At 41.5% G+C, this 21,173-nt stretch overlaps 5 protein-coding genes across 6 annotated transcripts in view; 4 read left to right on the top strand and 1 right to left on the bottom strand.

Moving 5' to 3' along the window:
- The first annotated feature begins 636 nt into the window (after nt 1-636).
- On the top strand, nt 637-7,782 carry phgdh (phosphoglycerate dehydrogenase). Its single transcript, XM_047601986.1, has 12 exons — nt 637-899; nt 2,017-2,168; nt 2,249-2,314; nt 2,402-2,456; nt 2,642-2,740; nt 2,864-2,996; nt 4,457-4,605; nt 4,721-4,873; nt 5,812-5,950; nt 6,106-6,230; nt 6,317-6,539; nt 7,413-7,782. The coding sequence occupies exons 1-12, from the start codon at nt 762-764 to the stop codon at nt 7,565-7,567; spliced, it is 1,587 nt and encodes a 528-aa protein (XP_047457942.1). The 5' UTR covers nt 637-761; the 3' UTR covers nt 7,568-7,782.
- A 461-nt stretch (nt 7,783-8,243) lies between these two features.
- klhl23 (kelch-like family member 23) lies at nt 8,244-11,901 on the top strand. Its single transcript, XM_047601002.1, has 4 exons — nt 8,244-8,713; nt 8,877-10,109; nt 11,096-11,248; nt 11,324-11,901. Exons 1-4 carry the CDS (start codon nt 8,707-8,709, stop codon nt 11,632-11,634), a joined length of 1,704 nt encoding a protein of 567 aa, XP_047456958.1. The 5' UTR covers nt 8,244-8,706; the 3' UTR covers nt 11,635-11,901.
- Nucleotides 11,902-12,610: 709 nt separating this feature from the next.
- Nucleotides 12,611-17,758, top strand: ssb (small RNA binding exonuclease protection factor La). The gene is made up of 12 exons (XM_047600361.1): nt 12,611-12,758; nt 13,586-13,652; nt 13,736-13,839; nt 14,785-14,959; nt 15,169-15,276; nt 15,377-15,480; nt 15,922-15,993; nt 16,096-16,138; nt 16,243-16,383; nt 16,475-16,661; nt 17,104-17,226; nt 17,325-17,758. The coding sequence occupies exons 2-12, from the start codon at nt 13,593-13,595 to the stop codon at nt 17,363-17,365; spliced, it is 1,158 nt and encodes a 385-aa protein (XP_047456317.1). The 5' UTR covers nt 12,611-12,758; nt 13,586-13,592; the 3' UTR covers nt 17,366-17,758.
- On the bottom strand, nt 17,385-19,785 carry mettl5 (methyltransferase 5, N6-adenosine). Its single transcript, XM_047600363.1, has 7 exons — nt 19,416-19,785; nt 19,227-19,341; nt 18,944-19,128; nt 18,174-18,256; nt 17,951-18,002; nt 17,821-17,870; nt 17,385-17,500 (listed from the first exon to the last, which is right to left on the bottom strand). The coding sequence occupies exons 1-7, from the start codon at nt 19,513-19,515 to the stop codon at nt 17,459-17,461; spliced, it is 627 nt and encodes a 208-aa protein (XP_047456319.1). The 5' UTR covers nt 19,516-19,785; the 3' UTR covers nt 17,385-17,458.
- A 181-nt stretch (nt 19,786-19,966) lies between these two features.
- Nucleotides 19,967-21,173, top strand: part of ubr3 (ubiquitin protein ligase E3 component n-recognin 3) — a 38,318-nt gene continuing 37,111 nt past the window's right edge. Inside the window, exon 1 of one of the 2 annotated variants that reach the window (XM_047600359.1) lies at nt 19,967-20,850. In XM_047600359.1, the coding sequence (XP_047456315.1) occupies nt 20,417-20,850 (434 nt within the window). In that variant the 5' untranslated portion in view covers nt 19,967-20,416. The remainder of the gene's footprint in view (nt 20,851-21,173) is intronic. The other variant, XM_047600360.1, reaches the window with a different exon arrangement.

Consider the following 21,173-nt stretch of genomic DNA (forward strand, 5'->3'; position numbering starts at 1 on the left):
GAATAGAAAGTTACAGTTGTGGAAAACTTTGTATCAATGAGACCAAAAACGGAGCCATCAGACTAGATGATATGTTCAGGCACTAAACACTCCCCGACACACAATTAGACGTGATTAACGTCATCACATCTCAATTAACCTGGAACCGTGTCAAAGGATGGATGCAAAGACATTAAATCCTTTGTTAAAATGGAAAAAAAAACATGGCCATGTATAAATCTGTCTGTAGCAGACTGTCCTCGCAAACTGAGGTGAAGCCATTAAGACTCTGATGTTTCACAACTCTGTCACTGGTTTTTCACCAGCCAAAAGCTTTATGCGAGAGAGGCAAAGAGAAAATAAATCTTTACTAGAGTTCACCCATGTGGCACGTGGGAGGCTGAACTGGAAGCATGTATTAACATTATTCTAAAACATAATGCATTGTTAATCTAAAGCTGGCTTCCACCCAAGCAGTTACAAATGTTACATGGTTACTTTTGACAATTGTTTCCTCTAATATTTCCCCTTGTTCTGCGCTCCAATAATCACCGCAGACTGGTTTTCGCACAATCCCACTGGTTTCCAGTCTGTTGCGTCAGAGCAGGAGATGCTGGGGAGGCGGGTCCACCTTAAAATGGGGGCCGTCTCAGCTCCCGGACAGCCATTCAAAACCAACAGAGGGAAGGCAGACAGCAATTCCTCCGTGGCCATCATCATTTCACCGAGGCATCAAGCAGTCAACACCCGGCGGTGACCCCACCAGCGAGTAACCCCTGACGATGGCCCCGATCTGCGTCAAAACGGTGTTAATCAGTGAGAGCGTGGACCCTCGCTGCAGGGCGATTCTGGAGGAAAATGGCATCCGAGTCACGGAAAAGCAGAACATGAAGAAAGATGAATTAATGGCGGAGATTAAGGTGAGGTTGGCACTCTGCGCTGTGTTGCACAACTGCTTCGCATGCCCCTGAGTGTAGTTTGTGCGTGTTTGTGCAACGTGCAGCAGGTTTCAGCAAAGTTTTAGTCTCTTTAGGTTTTAACGTTTTCAACCTATGCGCACGAAAAGTCTCATAAAGGAGAGAAATAAAGTATTTCATGTGCCCTTATTTCTTTTAGCCAAGTGTGCGTGCCGCTTGATTTTCGCCAACGACTCACATCGGACACGTTTTTGTATCAGAAGTGACTGAGGTGTGCCAATAGATTTGTTAGATAAGTACCGCCCATTGGGAAGCTGATGCAACTCATCCCTGATTTTACCGGCTCTCCCATCACTGCTGTACATGCAGCTTTATCAGCTCACAGCGGATCCTGCGCAGAAGTCAACATTTGCACAGATTAGAACTAGATTAGAAAACATGCGCCAAAAGTCAATTGTTCTTATTGAAACCTAGTATAGTTTAGTGCAGTGTAGTGTGCAGTGGATTCAGGGCTGGTGTAAATTTCTTTTGGATCCTGGGGCCAAAAGTGAGCTGCCCCCCCCCCCCCCCCCCCTTTTTTTTATATAAACAAGGCAACGAACCACATGCAAATTCTGTTAATTTGATCCACACAAAAATGAAAAATGCAGCATCTGTCAGTGGATGGTATAGATTAGACAGCAGCTGATCATTTTGTCCTCATAGTTGATATCAAGGATACAAGGATATGAGCGACTTTGATTGTCTGCAATGATCGGTACCTATCAAATTCGGCCTAAGGGAAGAAAAACCGGGAACTGACGACCAGGTCATGGTTGTGGTTACACTACACGAAGCTGTGTGAAGCTAAATATGACTCCCTTTCATTTTCTGATACAGTAAAAAGAATCAGAAAAAAAGCTTAAGCGTGTGCGGTTACAAAACGGCCGTTTCCATGGTTACGAAATCTGATCTGGTATAAATATAGGCTACGATTCAATGCAGATCAGGTGTTAACAGATAGTGCTCATCAGTGGTTTAAATATGCACTGTATACAGAAATAATAATGACAAACATGCCATAGTTCATGTGAGGCAATACCTGTGACCTATATCTGAGTATCAACTATGTTTTTCTTAGGATTACGACGGCCTTGTGGTTAGATCTGCGACCAAGGTAACGGCTGATATTATCAGTGCTGCTGATAGCCTCAAAATCATTGGGAGAGCCGGGACCGGTGTGGACAATGTGGACGTTGATGCTGCCACCAAAAAGGGCATCATCGTCATGAAGTAAGTCTCTGATATGTGCACAAGTTTGGTTGCCTGAGCAGTTCCAAAATAATTAACTGTCCATCCACTGTTTTCTCCAGCACACCGAGCGGCAACACGATCAGTGCCGCCGAGCTCACGTGTGCCCTGCTGATGAGCCTCTCAAGGCAAGACTGATTTTTCTGTCAGCAATTGTCAACACACTTAGTTGTTTTAATTGCACCGAATTACCAAATGTGCCATTCTGATTTCAGAAATGTTCCTCAAGCTGCGATGTCGATGAAGCAGGGGAACTGGGATCGGAAAAAGGTGAGCAGGGGTTTTTTGTTTGCTCCCATGCTCTGCTCGAACGAGTGTTTGCTCTCGGCATATAAAGAAATTACCGTTGCATGGTTGGCTCCGTTGTTCATCCAGTTGTGAGTAATCGGATGTGGCACTTGGGTGTGTTTGAGAGTGTGTTGTCGGGGGTCATCATTGTGTTCCTGATTTTACAGTTCATGGGTGCAGAGCTTTACGGCAAAGTGCTCGGAATAGTTGGACTCGGGAGAATAGGAAAGGAAGTGGCCTCAAGAATGCAGTCATTTGGCATGAAGGTAATTAATGACACTACAGCCTACAGAGTGATGATAATAATAATATGCTCATGGTTCTCCATGTGTGTTTGAAGGAAACAAATATGACAAGATTTGTTTTAATCTTCTTGTTCTCCTTGTCAGACCATTGGTTATGATCCGATCACTCCGCCTGAGGTGTCGGCCAGCTGGGGGGTGGAGCAGATGTCTCTGGAGCAGCTTTGGCCCCAGTGTGACTACATCACAGTTCATACTCCCCTAATGCCCTCTACCGTTGGTGAGCTGCACTCTGGTTCCCTTCATTGAATAACGATAACACTAAAAACAAAGTTATGCTTTCGTGTCAGAGCAACATCACTCCGTACCTTATGCCATAGGTCTTCAACAAGGGGTCCATGACCCCTATGGGGTCTGCAGAGGTATTGCAGAGGGGGGGTCGCAAAATCTTGGGTTGATTAGACATTTTTATACATTTGTTTCCCCCCCACAAATTTACATTTCTTTAAATAGACACTATAATGAATCCAACATATTTTAGAAGAGGGATAAATGGAGACAGAAGACGTTATCTTTCAGTTAGCACTTCACTCATTCAACACTACAGGAGCCGTCTCAACAGCATAGCGTTTCACAGGGAATATATAAATTATTTATTTCAGGTATGTTTATGTTTACGGTAGTTGCAAAGCCACCCTACTGTTGCAATTTGAACCCGTGTATTATTTGAATAGCTTAATATTAAATGCAAAAAGAACTAGGCAGAGTTTAATATAGAACACATATAGTAGGTGGGGGTTAGGGCTGCACGATAAATCGTTAAAAAATCGAGATCTCGATTCACACATAGACGTGATCTCATTTCGAATTAAGCGATTCTTAAGCATTTTATTTCTTCACGAGCGGCATAACAAACAAATGCTCCCATTTCTTCCTGGATTTTTTCAAGCGCCCCTAAAGGCAGCACTGTCGCTGATTCTTCCCTCGACCTATGATAAAGCTTCTTTACAACACGTGATTCCCTCAGAGGAGGAAGCCCGCCTGCAGTTGAGTGTGTGGAAACGGTGAGGGAGAGAAGCAGAGAGAAGTCAGCGGTAAAGAGAGTTAAATGGATGGCGAAGAAACCCCAGGTGGTAGTGGCGAGAGTCACCCACAGACCCGAACCAAACTCGTGACCAAAAACGTATGCTGTACATTCTAAGTTTTGATAAAGTTCATCAGTGCAATAAACATTTTGTAAAAAAAAAAATCGTGCCAAAGAATCGTGATCTCAATTCTAAGCAAAAAAATCGTGATTCACATTTTTTCCAGAATAGTACAGCCCTAGTAGGGGGTCCTTACTTAATCTCTCCATCAGTTTGGGGATCCTTGGCCTGAAAACGTTGAAGACCTCTGGCCTTCGCCACAGGCAAACGTACACCTCCCCAGAAATGTAACAACCCGTCACAGTATTTCATCATCCTCGTCCAAAGCCCATTTGTTTTTTCTATGAAATCCAATTAGTTTGGGATGAATGCATAAATAATAACATGAGTGCTATCAGTGAGTGAGAGACTTAAAGCTTGTTCTAAAATATGTGCCATCTCCCCTCGTCACGACACACAACAAACAGATTTTCTATGTTTTCACCCAGTGTTAGGCAGCAATAATTGTAAACCATCACAATATTCTAGGCAGGTACAAAAAGCTGGCTACTCTCACTGCTGTGGAATTTATATTTAAATGTTTTTTGTGTTCAAGGCCTGCTTAACGATGAATCGTTCGCCAAGTGTAAGAAAGGAGTGAAGGTTGTGAACTGTGCCAGAGGGGGCATCATTGATGAGGACGCTCTCCTCAGAGCTTTGGAGTCCGGACAGTGCGGAGGAGCAGGACTTGATGTCTTCGTTGAGGTAAGCTCGCAGCCATGTCTGTAATGTTGATGTCACAAATCAAATAATTTAGTAATTTAATCGCTCTTTAATATCAATAAAAGAGATGCTGCTGTGTTCACGCTTGTTGCCACAGGAACCACCTAAGAACCGCTCTCTCGTGGAACATCCCAACGTCATCAGCTGTCCTCACTTGGGAGCCAGTACGAAGGAGGCTCAGGCTCGATGTGGGGAGGACATCGCCCTGCAGATTGTCGACATGGTGAAAGGCAAGAACCTGGTTGGAGCAGTAAGTCACACTCGGTGCTCTTATGCTGTTTAGACAGATTACTGTGACAGAATGTAGTTTTTGTTGTACAACATTTTAAATGGGCTCTTTGTGAGAGACAAAGATTGAATCAATTACTCATTTTTAAATCCAACATACAGTAAGCTTTAAAAAAAAAAAAATCACAAGAAGCAAAAAGTATGGTCAAAGTGTTCTTTGTGTCACTGAATTTAATTTGAATTTAATCCCAACATGAAGAGCTGTGGAGCAGTCTATTTTTATGAATTTATAATGTTTTTAATATATTTGTGGTGTGTGAGGATAAGGTATTGTCTTTCTACATTCTTTAAATTCTAGCATGTGTGTGAATTGTGATTTTGTTATATGTAATCGTTAGCCAGTGGATGTCCTCAGTAACGTGATCAAGTTGACACCTGATTCGTTTGATGGCTCAGAGCTGTCTGTATGATCAGTCTGAGTAGGTCTATGAGGGCTTAGGAAACCAAATCCAATATTCAGGTGTATGTCTGTGTCACATGTTTGACTTGGCACAGATCACAACTCACCAGATGTTTTATTCCAGACAGATACTACAGCATGTGATATGGCGAATAGGTTCATCTTGACCTCTTGTGTTTGACAAAATAATATCACTTAATGTTCCATTAGTAGGCACTTCAGAAAATCATCACACATTTTTCCATTGTATTTTCTATCTGTATTGTTTTAAATATTCAATTGACAGTTTGGTTTTGAGCTTGGAAATCACATGATGTAACGTTATTGTCAGATTGCTTTGTAAACTACAGTTTCCAGGGTCAGTCACCAGTAAAGTTTCAATCATAAGTGAATTTCAGTGTGACGAAGCCATGATGAACCCAAATGCCTCACCATGAGGACTTATTAAATAAAATGTGGGCGGTTATCATCAACACTTTCTCTCTTATCTCGCCGTTCAGGTGAATGCGCAGGTGTTGGCCAGCACTTTCTCCCAGGAATCTCACCAGCTGATCAAACTTGGAGAAGCTGTTGGAGCCGTGCTTCAGGCTTGCAGTGCCTCTAAGAAACCATTCACACGTGTTCAAATCACTACTCAAGGTAGTTACTGGTGTAACCAGTTTGCTTAAGCTCTCAATGAGAGTGTGATCAGGTCATAGGAGGATAATGTTGTAGTTTTTTCCCCCTCTAGTGGTCTAATTGTGGAATTGCTAAAGCCAACTGCTCAACACTATTTACTGTTTCCTGCAAACCAGGGGACTGCCTGAAGTCCTCCACTGGTTACATGACTTCAGCTGTACTGGTTGGACTTCTCAGTGGATCTGGATGTTGCCCAAACCTCATCAATGCCCTGAACCTAGCCAAGGAGACTGGAGTCACGGTAACAGATCGTCTCAATCTGTCACTCATTGACGACAACGATCATGTGTCTAGGAAACTAAATCTTCTCATCATCGATCTCTTCAGGTAAACCAGTCCCACTGTGCATCTGATGGGGCAGCCGAAGGTGTGTGTAAGGTGGAGATCGTGGCTGATGGCTGCAGCTATAAAGCCAGCGGTTCAGTTCAGGGTGGTGTGCCAGTGCTGCTGGAACTGAGTGACAGCGCGTTCAGACAGCCCGTCTCTCTCGCTGGAAATCTGCTGTTCTTTAAGGCCTCTGCCAGCCCTCAGCTCCTGTCCTCAGTGGCTGGTAAGAACATTCACGCCGGTCCATCAATAAATCAGTCAATAAATTGAGTCAAAACTGAGTCAATAAACAGATACAACTAGTATAGTCAGTATTCACTCATATCAGCTTGTAAAGTCTTTAAAAGTCGTAAAAAAATCAAGTCAAATGTTGCTTAAACACTTAAACACTGATCCCAAACACCTTGGAGAAATTGCATGTCAAACTAAAGCTCAGGTCTCAGGGGTTAAATGTTAGCAGCTTGCACAACTGTAGAGGTGGAAGTGTCAAATCTTGCAATTTAGTGACAGTGTTGGTCTGATTATAACACTGAAAAAATAAGTTGAGAAAACTACTCAACTTTGTGGGCCACATGTGATAAAAATATGTTACTTACTCAGTCGTCATCTGCTCTCTTGGTCTTGGTTGTTTCCTTCGATTTATTTTTGGGATCTTGGGATCTGTTCACTAACATCCAAGTGAGGAGAAAAACTTTTGTATCATCTCTGAATTCCCTGAGGTGGAGTCTAGAAATCTATTGTGCAGCAGCTTGTGCTGCTTCTAAAACCCAATGACGTCACCGGTTCCCAGATAACAAACTAATTTTGAAGCTAAAGACACAGAATGATGGTGTTCACACTGCATCTCGAATTCAGATAAATGGAGATGAGGCTTATCTGCTGCATGCTCTGTGGCAGTAAATTTAAACTGCATTTTTGAAATGAAACCGTGCATCATTCTGAATGTGGCCAAAATTGAGAACAATATTTGCCCCCTGCTGCCGCTTTAAGACGGTTCATTTAGATGACTGAATTACGAGTACTAAATTGCAGTGTTCAGAGGTTCTTTTGCTACAGAGCCCTCCTTATTTTCTCTCTTCAATTGTTCTCTGTTCAGGAGCGTTGGCCACAGGGGGAGTGGAGATCCAGTCGTTCAGCGCTCCTGCAGACCGCAGCGGGGATCTGTGGTATTGTGTGGGGGTGTCCTCTGCGCTGCCAGATCTCAGTGCCTTGAAGCCTCTGGTTGTGGATGCGGCCCAGCTCAGCATTTAAATGACAGTAGCGACATTCCCAATAGCCCCAGGATAAGCTTCAGTATCCGAAAAACCTTTTCAGTGAAAATGTCTTAATACGCTTTATCTGTCTGTGTTTACAGCTAACAACTTGTTTAGAAGTTGAACACTTGAAGTTTACAATTAACATTTTGATAACATTCCAGTGTATTCAGTGTTTTATGAGCAAAAAACTAAATAAAAAGTCTAATTGTCGTGTGCTGTTCAGTTATTTTTTTGACCCTTTAAAGCAAAGATATATATAATTATGAAGCAATGATTGAATGCAACAATGCATGATGATTCATATTTTTAATTTTACAATGTTGCCTCTGTGTGTTTCATGAGATCCCTTATAAGGATACTTTAAAAAAAATCTTAGAGTAAAGTGTAGAAGTGTACATAATGATCGTTAAGTAACAGCTGCTTAGTAGATTGTACATACAAATGTACTAAACGATGAATGTGTTCAAGTGTAACTGCTAAAGTGCATGTTTAACTTAATGATTTTTTTTGTTTGTTTTTTACTTTGCTTATCGTAAATCGGTTCGCTTATCTAAAATGTTCTGCAGGAATATGTCGCACTCTGCAGTTAATCCTTGTTAGGATTAGATTAAAGCCTTGGCCGCACTGGAAACTGGGTTCAAAATACCATGGCAACGACAAGAATGCTCTTTGAGAGAGGAGGGGAAAAAAATACATGAATGGAGCAGCGCGGTGGCTCCTTGTTGTGCTGTAGCCTATGGAAGGCGACGCTCATTTGTATAAGATTTGTATTCTGCTGGGACTCCTCCGTCTGTTGGACACACTAATGCGCAGTCCGAGAGCGCGTCACGGGACCGTGGATGAAGGTTTATATTTAGGCTCCGGGGGGGAAATAGCGGTGCCGGGTGATTCCTCTGAATGGTGGCTTGGTTTTTGTCAAGGACCTGCTGTTGGGAGCGTGTAGTGCAGGAGAGGAGCAAGAGGAGGGGGAGGATGGACGGAGCACACAAATACCAAAATAGGATCGAGCCGCCTCTGTGACTGTCCGTCCTGCGAGAGCTAAATTGAGGTTGGTGTGTTTTGGAGAGGAGCGCTCGAGTAGAGGACACTGCGGAGCGTCAATGGCGACAATCTCAGGTCATCTATGGAAATAGGATGAGAGGTAAGCCTGCAGTGTCTCCGCTTGAGTGTAGCCTTCTGATTGTGAATTTAAAAAACAAATGCGGGGACATCTGCGTCGCCACGATTTTGCTTTGATTTTGATTTCAGCTTGCTTTCGCTTATTTTGAAACTGATAGTGTTTTCCTTTTTTTTTCTTCTCCCAGAAATCATGACACATAAACAAGCAGAGATCTACACATACGACTTCTGTGATGGTGACCATCCGGCAGAGCTCCTGGATGCTCTCAGGCATTTCTACCTGAGCGGCCTGTTCACCGACGTTACGCTGCAATGTGGCGAGTCCGGACAGGTGTTCCACTGTCACAGGGCGCTGCTGTCAGCCCGCAGCTCTTATTTCAAAGTCATGTTCACAGCTGACATGAGGGAGAGGTCCAACAGCGTGGTCAAACTGACCGGAGTGGACTCCTCTGTCCTGGGCGCTCTGGTGAATTACGTGTACACAGCTCAGGTGAGCATCACTGAGAGCAACGTGCAGAGCTTGCTGGAGGCTGCGGACCTCCTGCAGTTTGTCTCCGTCAAGCAAGCCTGCGAGGAGTTCCTCATTCGCCTGCTGGACGTGGACAACTGCCTGGGGATGCACGCTTTCGCCGAGCTGCACCTCTGCCCTGGGCTGGAAAGGGAGGCCCGCAGAGTGATGCTGTGCAGGTTCTCCGAGCTCATCCAGCAGGAGGAGTTCGCAGAGTTGGACCATGAGAAGATGAGGTCTGTTTTGGCTGCTCTCGTCCTCACTGTTCAGAGAGAAGAAGTGCTGATGGACGCTGTGGTCAGGTGGGTGACCCATGACTTGGACAGACGCATTCAGTACGTTTCGGGCTTGCTGCACTCCATCCACCTGGACCTGGATGAGGTTTACTTCAAGGCGACGTTTGAGGTGCACAGACAATACTTGATGGACAAAGGTGGCGGGAAGTTGAAAGCTATGATCATTCAGGCCTTAAGATCCAATGGCAAAGAGGTGTCTGCAGGTAGAAAAATATCTTCCAACTTGTATGTCATTGGGGGGTACTACTGGCACCCTCTTTGTGAGGTTCACATCTGGGATCCTATCAGTGACACGTGGGTGCAAGGAAAAGACATGCCTGAACACGGAAGAGAGAGCTACAGCGTCAGTTTACTTGGAGCAAATATATATGTGACTGGAGGTTACAGGACAAACACGGTTGAGGCCATGGACGCTGTTTCGATTTATAACTGTGACTACGATGAGTGGACGGAGGGCTGTCCCATGATCACAGCCAGGTACTACCATTGCTCCGTGGCCTTGCATGGCTGTGTTTATGCCATCGGCGGCTACAGGGGAGGAGCTCCAGAGCGAGAGACTGAATTTTATGATCCTTTAAAAAAGAAATGGTTTCCTGTGGCCAAGATGATCCAAGGTATGCTGGAGTATTATCTGATTTTATACGAGCTGAAGAGGGAGAGCAAGGGATAAATGGATAAATTAAGGTTGTGAAAGCAATCTCACCGCAAGATCAGTTTAGTGGATTATTGTGAGTAATTTAAAGCTCCTGTTGGCTTCAAAGCTGCGGTTCAGAGCACATTCTTTACCTCCCGTCTGCTGATGAAGTTCATGTGATTTAACTGAAAGCTCCTAAACAGCTTCTACATGGAACTTGAAGTGCGGTTGTTTGACAACAGCTGCTTTGAAGGTCAAGAATTAACTCTAAAATGGGATAAATCAAGGGTTTTCTAAAAATATCAGAGAATCAGCTTCTGATTACCGACTGCATGTTTGCAAAATGTCAAAGTTGACTAATGCAGTTCCCGAAATGAATTCAATGTTCTTTCTTTCTTTTTATATTTTTTGAGCTTTGGGGAGGTGACGTTTGCTCAGCTGTGATGGTGATTGTTCAGTTGCTATGGCAACATGACATAGAGTGTACTTTATAAGCCACACAAACCGTTTAATACCTGAAGATCTCGGCTGTTAACGTGTTAACTCTGATGACAACCATGAGATATGGTTGAAAGTTCAGGAAGAAATATAGTAGTAGACATTAGGGGATTTTTTTTTTGCAGTGTCTCAACATCTTTTGGTTTATTGAAGGTTCTTTTAACAGTTTTTAGATATCGTCACTCTTATCCAACCACATAAGGCAGCTGATAATTTCCAGCTGTATATTTTTCCTGAAAGGCTGGTGGAACGCCAAATAAAAACTGGTGCAGTGATACAGCGGGAGGGTGAGTGTGGTTAGGTAGACATAGAATATAGTTCCTATGAAATTAATGACAACAAGGTCTGTGGAGTAACTGGCCAGAGAATCTGTTAAGTTGTGCTGAAGTCATCATGTTTCAAACTCAAGACACAAAATGTTGTATCACCCCGTTCAAGTGATACGTTTAATATGTGTTTCCTTTGAAGGTATAGGAAATGCCACTGCATGTGTAATGGGAGATAAGATCTATGTGACCGGAGGCCACTACGGATACAGAGGGAGCTGCACTTACGAAAAGATCCAGGTGTACAGACAAGACATCAACGAGTGGAGTATCATCGCTATAAGCCCTCATCCAGGTATGGAGAACATGGTATGTAGTGGAACAGGAGCATCGACATGCTGAATACTGAGCTGACGTCCTGTGTTTTCAGAGTACGGGTTGTGCTCTGTGTCTCTCAACAACAAGCTGTATTTGGTGGGTGGACAGACGACCATCGCGGACTGCTACGACCCCGAGGGAGACGAGTGGATACCGATATCGGTGATGAAGGAGAGGAGGATGGAGTGTGGGGCCGTGGTGATAAACGGCTGTATCTATGTGACGGGGGGATACTCCTACTCGAAAGGGACTTATCTGCAAAGCATTGAGAAATATGACCCTGAGCTGGACTCGTGGGAGATAGTGGGGACGCTTCCCAGCCCGACCAGATCACATGGTTGTGTTTGTGTTCACGGTGTTTGATGACAAACAATTATTGTCACTTGTGCCAAATAGTCTCGGCAGTATTTATTGAAGCATGGGAATGTTTAGCTCTTCGCCAGATTGTGGATATACTCACAAAGCATTTCACTTGAAACTCAGGGGCATCTCATGAGTATTTCAGTAGATTTTTAAAATTAAGAGCGAAGATGAATGTATCTGAGCATTATTTAAATTCACATCATAATTACACTTTTATTGCTAGAGTTTTACCACGAGGCTGTGACCCAAATAAATTACTACACTTGAGAATGATTGCTTCTTGGATTTATTATAATGTTTTAGGTTTGGCTTGATCCTTACATTTGTGAATGATATAATAAGCAGGAGAAAATGATGACAACGACAACAACAACGTGTATTTGTTTTACTATGGAGTTGAGAGCTAAGCAGTTTAATGCATAGAAATTTTAATCTGAATTCAAGCTACGGTACAGAGGGGTCATTCAGAGATAAAGGGGGGAAATGAAATAATAGAGCAGAAAGAGTTTACATCGCTAAACTGTAGACAATTGACCTGTACAAAAATGGAAAAAAAGAAGAATGGATTTCAGTTGTGCAATTTTTCGTCCTAGAAGGAGTGCCCAATTTTTAGATTTTAGTAATAGTAATATTTTAGTAATGGTGACAAAATGCAGTGACAAAACATCTGCCATATTTGCTACAAATACATTAAAAAAAAGATGCAGGAAAAGACACTATTAAGGTCATAATGATTGGGAAATATAAAGTATTAGCATTTAAAAAGAAAACAACTTAATTAACGTGTTGCATTTGAACAATCGCATAATAATAAAAATACTACTACTACTACTACTACTACTAATAATAATAATAATAATAATAATAATAATAATAATAATAATAATAATAATCAATTGTTAAATCGGGGTTTGGTGATTAAAAACCACCACAGCCTCCCATCGTATCACAGCGCACCCTCGTGGCTCCTGGCCTCCGTGGAGTCTCTGGTGAGACGTTCGCGCTCGGTTCTTTTTGGTCCTCGGTGGTTCCCGTAGCACGCAGTAGCACAACGTGCGTACAGAGAAGAGAAGTGAAGTGAGGAGGACTTCTGGTGTGAAAAGCTAAAAGTGACTCGACACAATGTGAGTACAACGTGGTGAAGTTGTATTTTGTGAGTTCTTTATATTAAGGGGTATTTTGTTTTCGTAACAACGTGGCGCCTAATGGAGCGGACATTTCCCTCGAACGTGCTGCTGGTATGAAGTTACGCAGAGTGTAAATGGCAACTGTAACTTCACTTAGCGAATTAATTCATGTCTAACTAATAAAGAGGATCGATAAAGTGTGCGCCGTCACTTGACTCTGTGGGCTGGGGTCGATGGTTCCTTATATATCTATGGCTGGGTCCTGGTTTGCACACACAGCGTGGCCGGTGTGTGTGTGCACGTAAGCTAGGCTAGCAGTTAGCCACCAAGCTAGTTGCAACTTCCAGGCAGTGGTTGGCTGCAGCAGAATGACATCTGGGAAAAGAAAACTGAACCAAGACAGTGATCTAACACTCTTTATTAATTGATAAGTCTTTTCTCGCTGCATTAAGTCAGTCTAGATATTAATTCAGTTGCTTTGTTGTTGTTTGGACGTATTTCCTGTTTTTGTTCACCTCCATGTGGTAATTCAACGGTATGATGATGACGGAGGCTGTAGATTGTGGTGCTGTTAAACTGTATTTAATTAAATACTAACAGGGTTTCCGTGGAGTCTTAACAGGTCTAAAATTTGATAATTCCAATTTAAGGCATTTAAATATGAGCATATTTTGCATTGCAGGTCTTAAATTACATTTATTAAGTCTTAAATCCTTACCTAATTTTCATATTTTGAAAGTAATTCTGTGTCTCTGGTGTGTAGTATTTGTCCAAGAGAAATATTTATAAGATGACGAGTGGAATATTTTCTTTTTGCCTCACAGAACCATCATGGCAGAAAAACAAGAAGAGATGTCTTCACTGGAGATGAAAGTGGCCCGACAAGTAGAGGTAATTTTGATTTAAAATATCCATTCATGCCTTGTAAAGTTCATATAAACTGAGCTCTAATGATGCATTTTATTCCATCACAGTACTACTTCGGGGATCACAATCTTCCGAGAGACAAGTTTCTCAAAGAACAGCTGCAGCTCGACGACGGCTGGGTGACTTTGGAGACGATGCTGAAATTCAACAGGTTTGTTATGAGTTCTCTTTGTGGCACTCCCTGTTTATCTGTTGTATATGAATAATTCACCAGTCATTCACCGATACATGCCCTTTGTATGCTCAACATACCAGTTGAGTTTGGAAATTAAATATTAAATTTAATATTAAATATAAACACTGCTGTTATTGCATTTTGGGGTGGCTGGATCATTTCTTCAGAAAGCATCAATATAGTGTTTGAGATTACTGAGGGTTTATCGGGTTCTTTATTATTGTGGAATGCACGTGTTCTTCTCAAGGGAAAAATATTTGTTTTAAATCATGGATCACGTCTCATCACCAACAAAACATGATTGTTTCAGATAGTTAGGACTGAGGCAGATGGGGGATTTTTCTATATTTGCTTTTGGGAAGAAAAAAAGAGGAGGAGGTTGTGTGAATGAGCAAGAAGAGAGAGAGGCAGTGATGACAAATCAGATTTGTCTGCCAGCTGTATAATTCATGACAGGCAGACCTCATGCTGGCCCTGAAGTGCCCCAGTCACCAGCCAGATCACAATTTGCCACATGAACACATGTGAAAACTTGCAAGCGTTATAGTCAAGTACAGTTTTGATTTATTTCAGAGGAATCTGTGTAACTTAAAATTCCAGCTGGTACTGGTTTGTATTTATTTCTGACAGAAGTCTAGTGTGTGAGTCAGCATGTTTTCTAGTCGAGCCAAATTACTTGAAAGAGCAGTGTAGGCGCAAACCAGTTGACCGTGTAATTCCATTTTCCTTTTTTAAATTAAAAGCAAATTTGAATCAGATCCATTCGCCAGTGTTCACATAACATCTGTGCTGGTGAGATTAGATGATGTGCAGGGTGTCCCACTTTACACTGCACCACTAGAATGGGACGGGAGATTTGTGCTTGTGCAGATAATTTATTTTTCAGATCATTTGTTGAAATATTTTCCTTCGTTTACACAGATTGAAGTCCTTAACTGCAGAGAGCAGCGTCATCGTTGCCGCTCTCCAGAAATCAAAGACTGGCCTCTTGGAAATCAGTGAAGACAAGACTAAGATAAGGAGGTCTCCAAACAAGCCCTTACCCGAACTGAACGATGAATACAAAGACATACTCAAACACAAATCTGTGTACATGGTAGGTTCATAAATTCCATGCATAGTAATGTTTAATTGCTTTTTGATTACCATGTGTTATGTAAACCTGGTTAGCAATTTATTTTGTAAACCTTTACATATCATAAATGACTCGTGTCACATCTTTATATATATATTTAGATTTCATTCTTTAAATTAGGTATATTGTGACTGTTTTCCTTCATTTTATTTCTATCTTTTCTCATATAGAAAGGTTTCCCTCTCGAAACAACCCTCGATGAGATCCAGGAGTGGCTGACTGGAAAAGGCGAAATAGAAAACATTCAGATGAGGAGAAACCTGCAGAGGCAGTTCAAGGTAGATAAAAATGATCCTGAAGCAGCCGTAAATTCATATTTTTTTTCCCCTGTAAATTGTGGAAGATTTTTTGTTCATCGTTTAACGTCTTTCTTTACAGGGATCCGTGTTTATCTGTTTCGACACAGAAGAATCAGCGAAGCAGTTCCTGGCGCGTGAAGACATAAAATCGTTCAAAGACAATGAGATGCTTGTGTTATCCAGGTAAAATGATCTGCTTCTAGATAGAGACATACCACCAACCATTTTTTTTTAATGATGAATTAGCCTTTAAAACTGTACAAACATATCGTTGATCTTCTAATCTCTCCGCCATTGATGCCTAATCAAGCAAGTTACACAAAAAATGTGTTGACCTATGCAGCCTCTCCGGGTTACTATCGACTTTTAATGAGAAACTAGAAGAAGGTCAATGTGCAGGAGTTGCTTTTTGCAACTACTAGTAGTTGAAAATAGATCAGTTATACTGTAGCATCAAAGTTATACTAAAATTAACCATATGCGCACATGGTTTAGAAGTATTTTAGTTTAAGTATGTTTTTTTTTAAAGGAAATTAAACCAGCGATTTGACTTTTAAGGTTGAAATGACTGTGGTTTTAACACCTCTTTACGTTTTGAACTTTCATGTACTTTTTTTTTCTCAGGGAAGACTACCATGCAAAAAAAGCAGAAGAGAGAAAACAGTTTAAAGCAGAGACAAAAGCAAAAGCCAAACAGTGAGTATTCAATATAGAGTGATGAATATCATTAAAGTAGATCGTACATTTTCTCACAAATAACTGACTCTCCTCATCCTCCTGCCAAAAATTGTGATTTAGTGACAAGGAACGACAGCAGAAAAATGCAGAAGACAAAGAAATGGTAAGATCCCTGAAGGCTTTAAAAGCTCTAAGTCCGTTGCTGTGATGGACTCCTTAAATCCGGGGTTGGGCCTTGTTAACGATGATTTGTCATCTATATTTCAGGGTCTGCTTTTGGACGAACAGACAGGTTGCCTATTGAAGTTTTCAGGAGAGCTTGAAGATGTTTCAAGAGAGGACTTTCATGAATTGTTCTCCGGGCATGGAAAGATAAAATGGGTTGACTTCACAAGAGGGGCCAAAGAGGTAGGCTACCTACCTATAGATGAAAACTCAAACACACAGATGAAGCAGCATCGTTTGGTTAAAATGATGCTGTTTATCTTCCTCCAACAAGGGCACCCTTCTTTTTGACGGGAACGCAAAGGAAGCGTTTGAAAAGGCCAAAGAGGCCAACGGGGGAGAACTGAAGATCAAGGACAACACGGTTACATGGCAGGTGCTCGAAGGAGACGAGGAGAAGGAGGAGCTGAAGAACATCATTGAAGCTCAGCAAGAGTCATACAGTCGGTCCAGAGGCAGAGGTAAATTCTGTTTTCATGTTTGGTTTAACACTATTGAATAAGCGGAAATGTAAGGCAACTTCTTTGACATCGATAAACATAAAAGATCTGTTGAATGTGTAACATGTGAAAACAAATCTGTAAAGTGTGGTTTATGAGGGCCGTTTCCCGACTAGAGGTTTTTGAGATTTGTCGTTTATTACTTTAATATTTTATACCTCGTTTCCACATCTTGCATGGCACTTTTCTTTTATTCTGCTCTTCTGTCACCATACTTTTTAAATCCAAAATGCTGCCATCTTGTTGTGTGGTTTCATGAGACTCGTCACGTGAAACTTAACCTTGTGGATGCAGGAAATGGCGCATTTATAAAAAAAAAAGGAAATAAATGATATATATTTTTTTTTACTCATTCATATGCAGGCACATGTGTATGATTTGTTTCTCCTGTCTGTTTTAAAAGGTGGAAGAGGAAGATCAGGCGGCAGAGGAAGAGGAGGCCGAAGGGGAAGAGGTGGCAGAGATCAAGGCAGAACTCAGTACCAAGGAAAAAAGACGAAATTCGATAGTGATGATGAGGATGATGGTAAGTTCAGCATCATTCAGAGATTTAAATTGTGGTTTGAAAGCAAGTCCGTTCATCATCTCTAACCATTTCTTGTCCTGTTTGTGCTTTTCCTCCAGCACCTGCCGCTAAAGTTGCTAAAACTGAAAACGGATCTTAGTCACCATGTCACACCTGAATTTTTCTTTAACGGAAACATTTATTACAAACAGTGAAAATACAGAGGCAAGGTAAATCCATTCCAGTGAGAGCTTCAGGCTTTGGAGAACCGTAGGAAGTCCACCTGGATGTCAACCTATGAAAAATATTTGCAAAGCTTGGAGTAAATCCCTAAATGTTGTGCCTCCTTTAATTTGTGTTCCTATATTTCTCTTCTGAAGATGTTTTGATTTTATTCAGGATAAAGCAGCGTTTTGACAGTAATCTGGTAGAATATTTTAGTTTTTCTCATGTGACATCTAGAGTCTGTGTGCCATTGTTTTGAAATCCCTTGCTTTGCTCATTTTTTAAGTTTTCATATGTGAATAGCAAATAAAACATTTATTAAAAACAATCTAGATTTGTTTTCATGCATTTGATGTGGAAAATCCATTATCTGACAGAGTATGAGCTTACCGATTTCTTTTTGTGGAACTTATAAGATGCTGGCAGGTCATATCGCAGCTCTGTAAAGAAAGCTTAGTCAGTGTCTGATATTAACTGTATACAAGATGTATTGTATTTTTTTTTTTTTTTTTTTTTTTACCTGCTATGACCTCCATCTTTACTCCCCAGTCACCAGCTTTCTTTTGTATGTGCTGTAATTAAATGGGAATTACACATCATCAAACATCACAGTCTTTGTACATGAGTTAAGAATAGAAAATGATCGATGTGATGTAACCAGTCGGCATTCAGAGGCCTGGAGGACTCGCTGCCGCTGCCAGTTTCCTTGTTTAGACTTGTACTGTGACTGACTCTGAACTCACCTCTCGTGTTGATGTTTTATGTAGTGAGTAAACAGCTGTCTTTGCCATCGTTAAAGCCGCTCGGAGAAACTTCATGTCCATGCCTTGAGGATTTAACGGATGTATTAAATGGAAAATAGGGTCATATTTACACTAAAAAGAATAGAATGTATTTTCATAAATAGATGTACAGCACTCTATACTTCTGGAGGGATCATATTGGAGTAAAGAACATTTCAAAACTATCATGTTAGTTATTACGACAACTTAAGTTATGAATTTGGGAGAGCATGAATTAAATATGGTCACCATCTCCAAAAAAAAAAAAAAAAAGAAATTTAAAAGTCAGGTTACATCATTTTCCAGCATAAAAGAATGACTTCAAAACATACAGCCTTGACAATTATTTTTTATCTAATGCTCATGCGAGGTTTTAGTCTGGGTTATATCACACCTTGATGTGTAAAAGTTTGTTTTTCACACTACATTTCGATACACATTGTTTAGCTGATCAAGGTTCCCAGTGATCCAGGTCACAGTAGATCACCACTCATCCATTAGAAACTTGCCTTATTTTTTTCTGTTGACAAGCAGTCAATACCTTTGCCCTTTTAAACAGATTTTGCACATGTTGCTGTAAAGTACAAGTCTATTGGGGTATATTTTCTTTACAATTCTTTGAGCTAGACACATAACTGAAAGGGCCTCCTGAAGTATAAAACTGATATACACTCATCAACATGAATCTATTTCTCACAAGTCTCCCCCTTTCTTTTCAACCGTGCACTCACCTTGGTTGTGTTTTGTCCCAAAGGGCGGATTCATTATTACAGTGTCAAACTTGTTGGCATAAGCCTCTGCCTCCTGGCAACACAGGTCACACTGCACCAGATCTATGTTAGGAATCTCAAATTCCTCTACATTTCTCTTGAATATGTCCAGTGCGTCCTCGTCAATGTCGAAGCCGACGCACAAACTGCAGGAGATAGAGGGAGAGGAGGCAAGCATGAAGCTGCCTGACAGCGAGACGTGTTCACTTGTAAACATGACAACAGAAGAATTACAATCTCTCACCCTGCGTCTAGCATCGCAGCCCCGATGCTGAGGACTCCGCAACCACATCCTAGATCTGCGACTAGTTTACCCTCAATGTCATCAAAGGTATTCTGGATTGTGTAAAGCATGCATGCTGTAGAGAGAAAAAACACAAAGTTAATACGAGCAATCAATAAACGCTAATCTAATAGCACGATATTGTCTCACCAGCGATGTGAGGACTGGTTGGGTACTGCTCCAGGAGGATCTTAGGCTCTTCAAATGTGTCCACTTGCTGCAAGCAGCTCTCCAATTCTTTTAGTTTCATTGCAAACAAATGTTGTGTCTCAAATCTTTGTGCCCCCTGTATGTCAGCTCCGTGGAGTTATTTCAAGTCTTAAGTTCATATCACAGGGAAACTAGATCTTGAGCTATAATTTTGAGCATGGCTTGGGATGACTTCCGCAAAGTTTTGTGTGCACCAACCAAAACAGTCCGACCACGAACAAGTACGCGGGACATGGGTTCCTCGTGGATTATTTTTAATTGAATTGTAATTATTATTTTAATTTAAATAACGATTTATTTATTTTTTATTATTTTATAAGGATTAATTCCAAAAAAGGCACCTTATAATATCTTAGTTTTTACGGTAAACGGATGCCAATAATAATATGAATAACAACAACCAACTAATAATATACGACTACTACTACGAGTAATAATAATAACCAAGGTAATAATGTTACTAATTATACGAATACAGAATAATAATGAAATGGTACAAGATTAAAAAGTTAAGAAAAATTAAGAAAGCATTTAAAGTTTTTAACAAAACAAAAAAATAAAAATAAAACTATAAAATAATTAAGAGTAACTTTAATTGATATTTAATCTACGGAAATTGCTTCTCTTTACAAGTCAAGGTCTGATGAAGGCGGGACAGTCCCAGAAATCAGTTGCCTAGAAACAATGAAACAAAACAGATGACTGTGCAATAACCCCGACCAAAGACGCTTCCGACTCGACTGATACAATAGCCATACTAGTCTGAATCAAATGCGACATGGAAAAACACTTAAAACTTAGTTATTTGCGGCTATAACTCGGATTTTGTAAATAACGCTAAGAAGTTAACCAGCCAACGGCGACGTAGCGTATCGCGAGAAAGTCCGAGAACATGGAAACAAGACAACAAAAATAAATTTGTGGACAACAAGCCAGAGAGCATGATGGCGGCGTCGCTGCTGCGCCGGGACAAGAAAGCTACTGCCGCCCACTTGAAGGCAGACTTAAACAGGACTGACAATAGCTCCGGAGTCCGACAACTTCAGGAGCTCCTCGACGCTGTGCTAAATCCCGAAAAACCAGCGGCGGACACCGAAGCTATTGACTGGTGTAAATGTCTGATTGCAGGAGGCGAAGGTTTCGAGGAGTTCTGCAAGACGGTCCGGTCCTATGACAACGCGACTCTGTGCGGCTTGGTTTGGACGGCCAATTTTGTAGCGTATCGATGCCGGACCTGTGGCATCTCTCCGTGCATGTCACTGTGCGCCGAGTGTTTTAATAACGGAGACCATACGGGCCATGATTTCAACATGTTCAGGAGCCAGGCTGGCGGGGCCTGTGACTGTGGAGACAGTAATGTCATGCGAGAGAGTGGGTAAGTCTAAGCTAGCTGATAGCTAAGCTGGCTAACGCCTAGCCTGTATCCTTTTTGACAGGTCTCGCTGGGGACTGAGCTAATTTGGCGAATACAATTTCTGGATCTTCGCAAGTCCGTGTCCTGTTATTTGTAATGTCGTCTCGGGTCAGGTGTACTTACAGATTGTTGCCATAGGCACCAATTTTGAATATTGCGATGCTTGTGGCAGTTATTAATAGGAATCCACCTTTGCTCAGGGTTGTCAAGGCTTGCGAACCGTAACAATAATTGTCATGGTAGCATCTGTACCTGCAGGCTTTTGTGCATCTTTCTACAACCCA

The sequence above is a fragment of the Mugil cephalus genome, chromosome 12, assembly GCF_022458985.1.
Source record: "Mugil cephalus isolate CIBA_MC_2020 chromosome 12, CIBA_Mcephalus_1.1, whole genome shotgun sequence".
Lineage (NCBI taxonomy): Eukaryota > Metazoa > Chordata > Actinopteri > Mugiliformes > Mugilidae > Mugil > Mugil cephalus.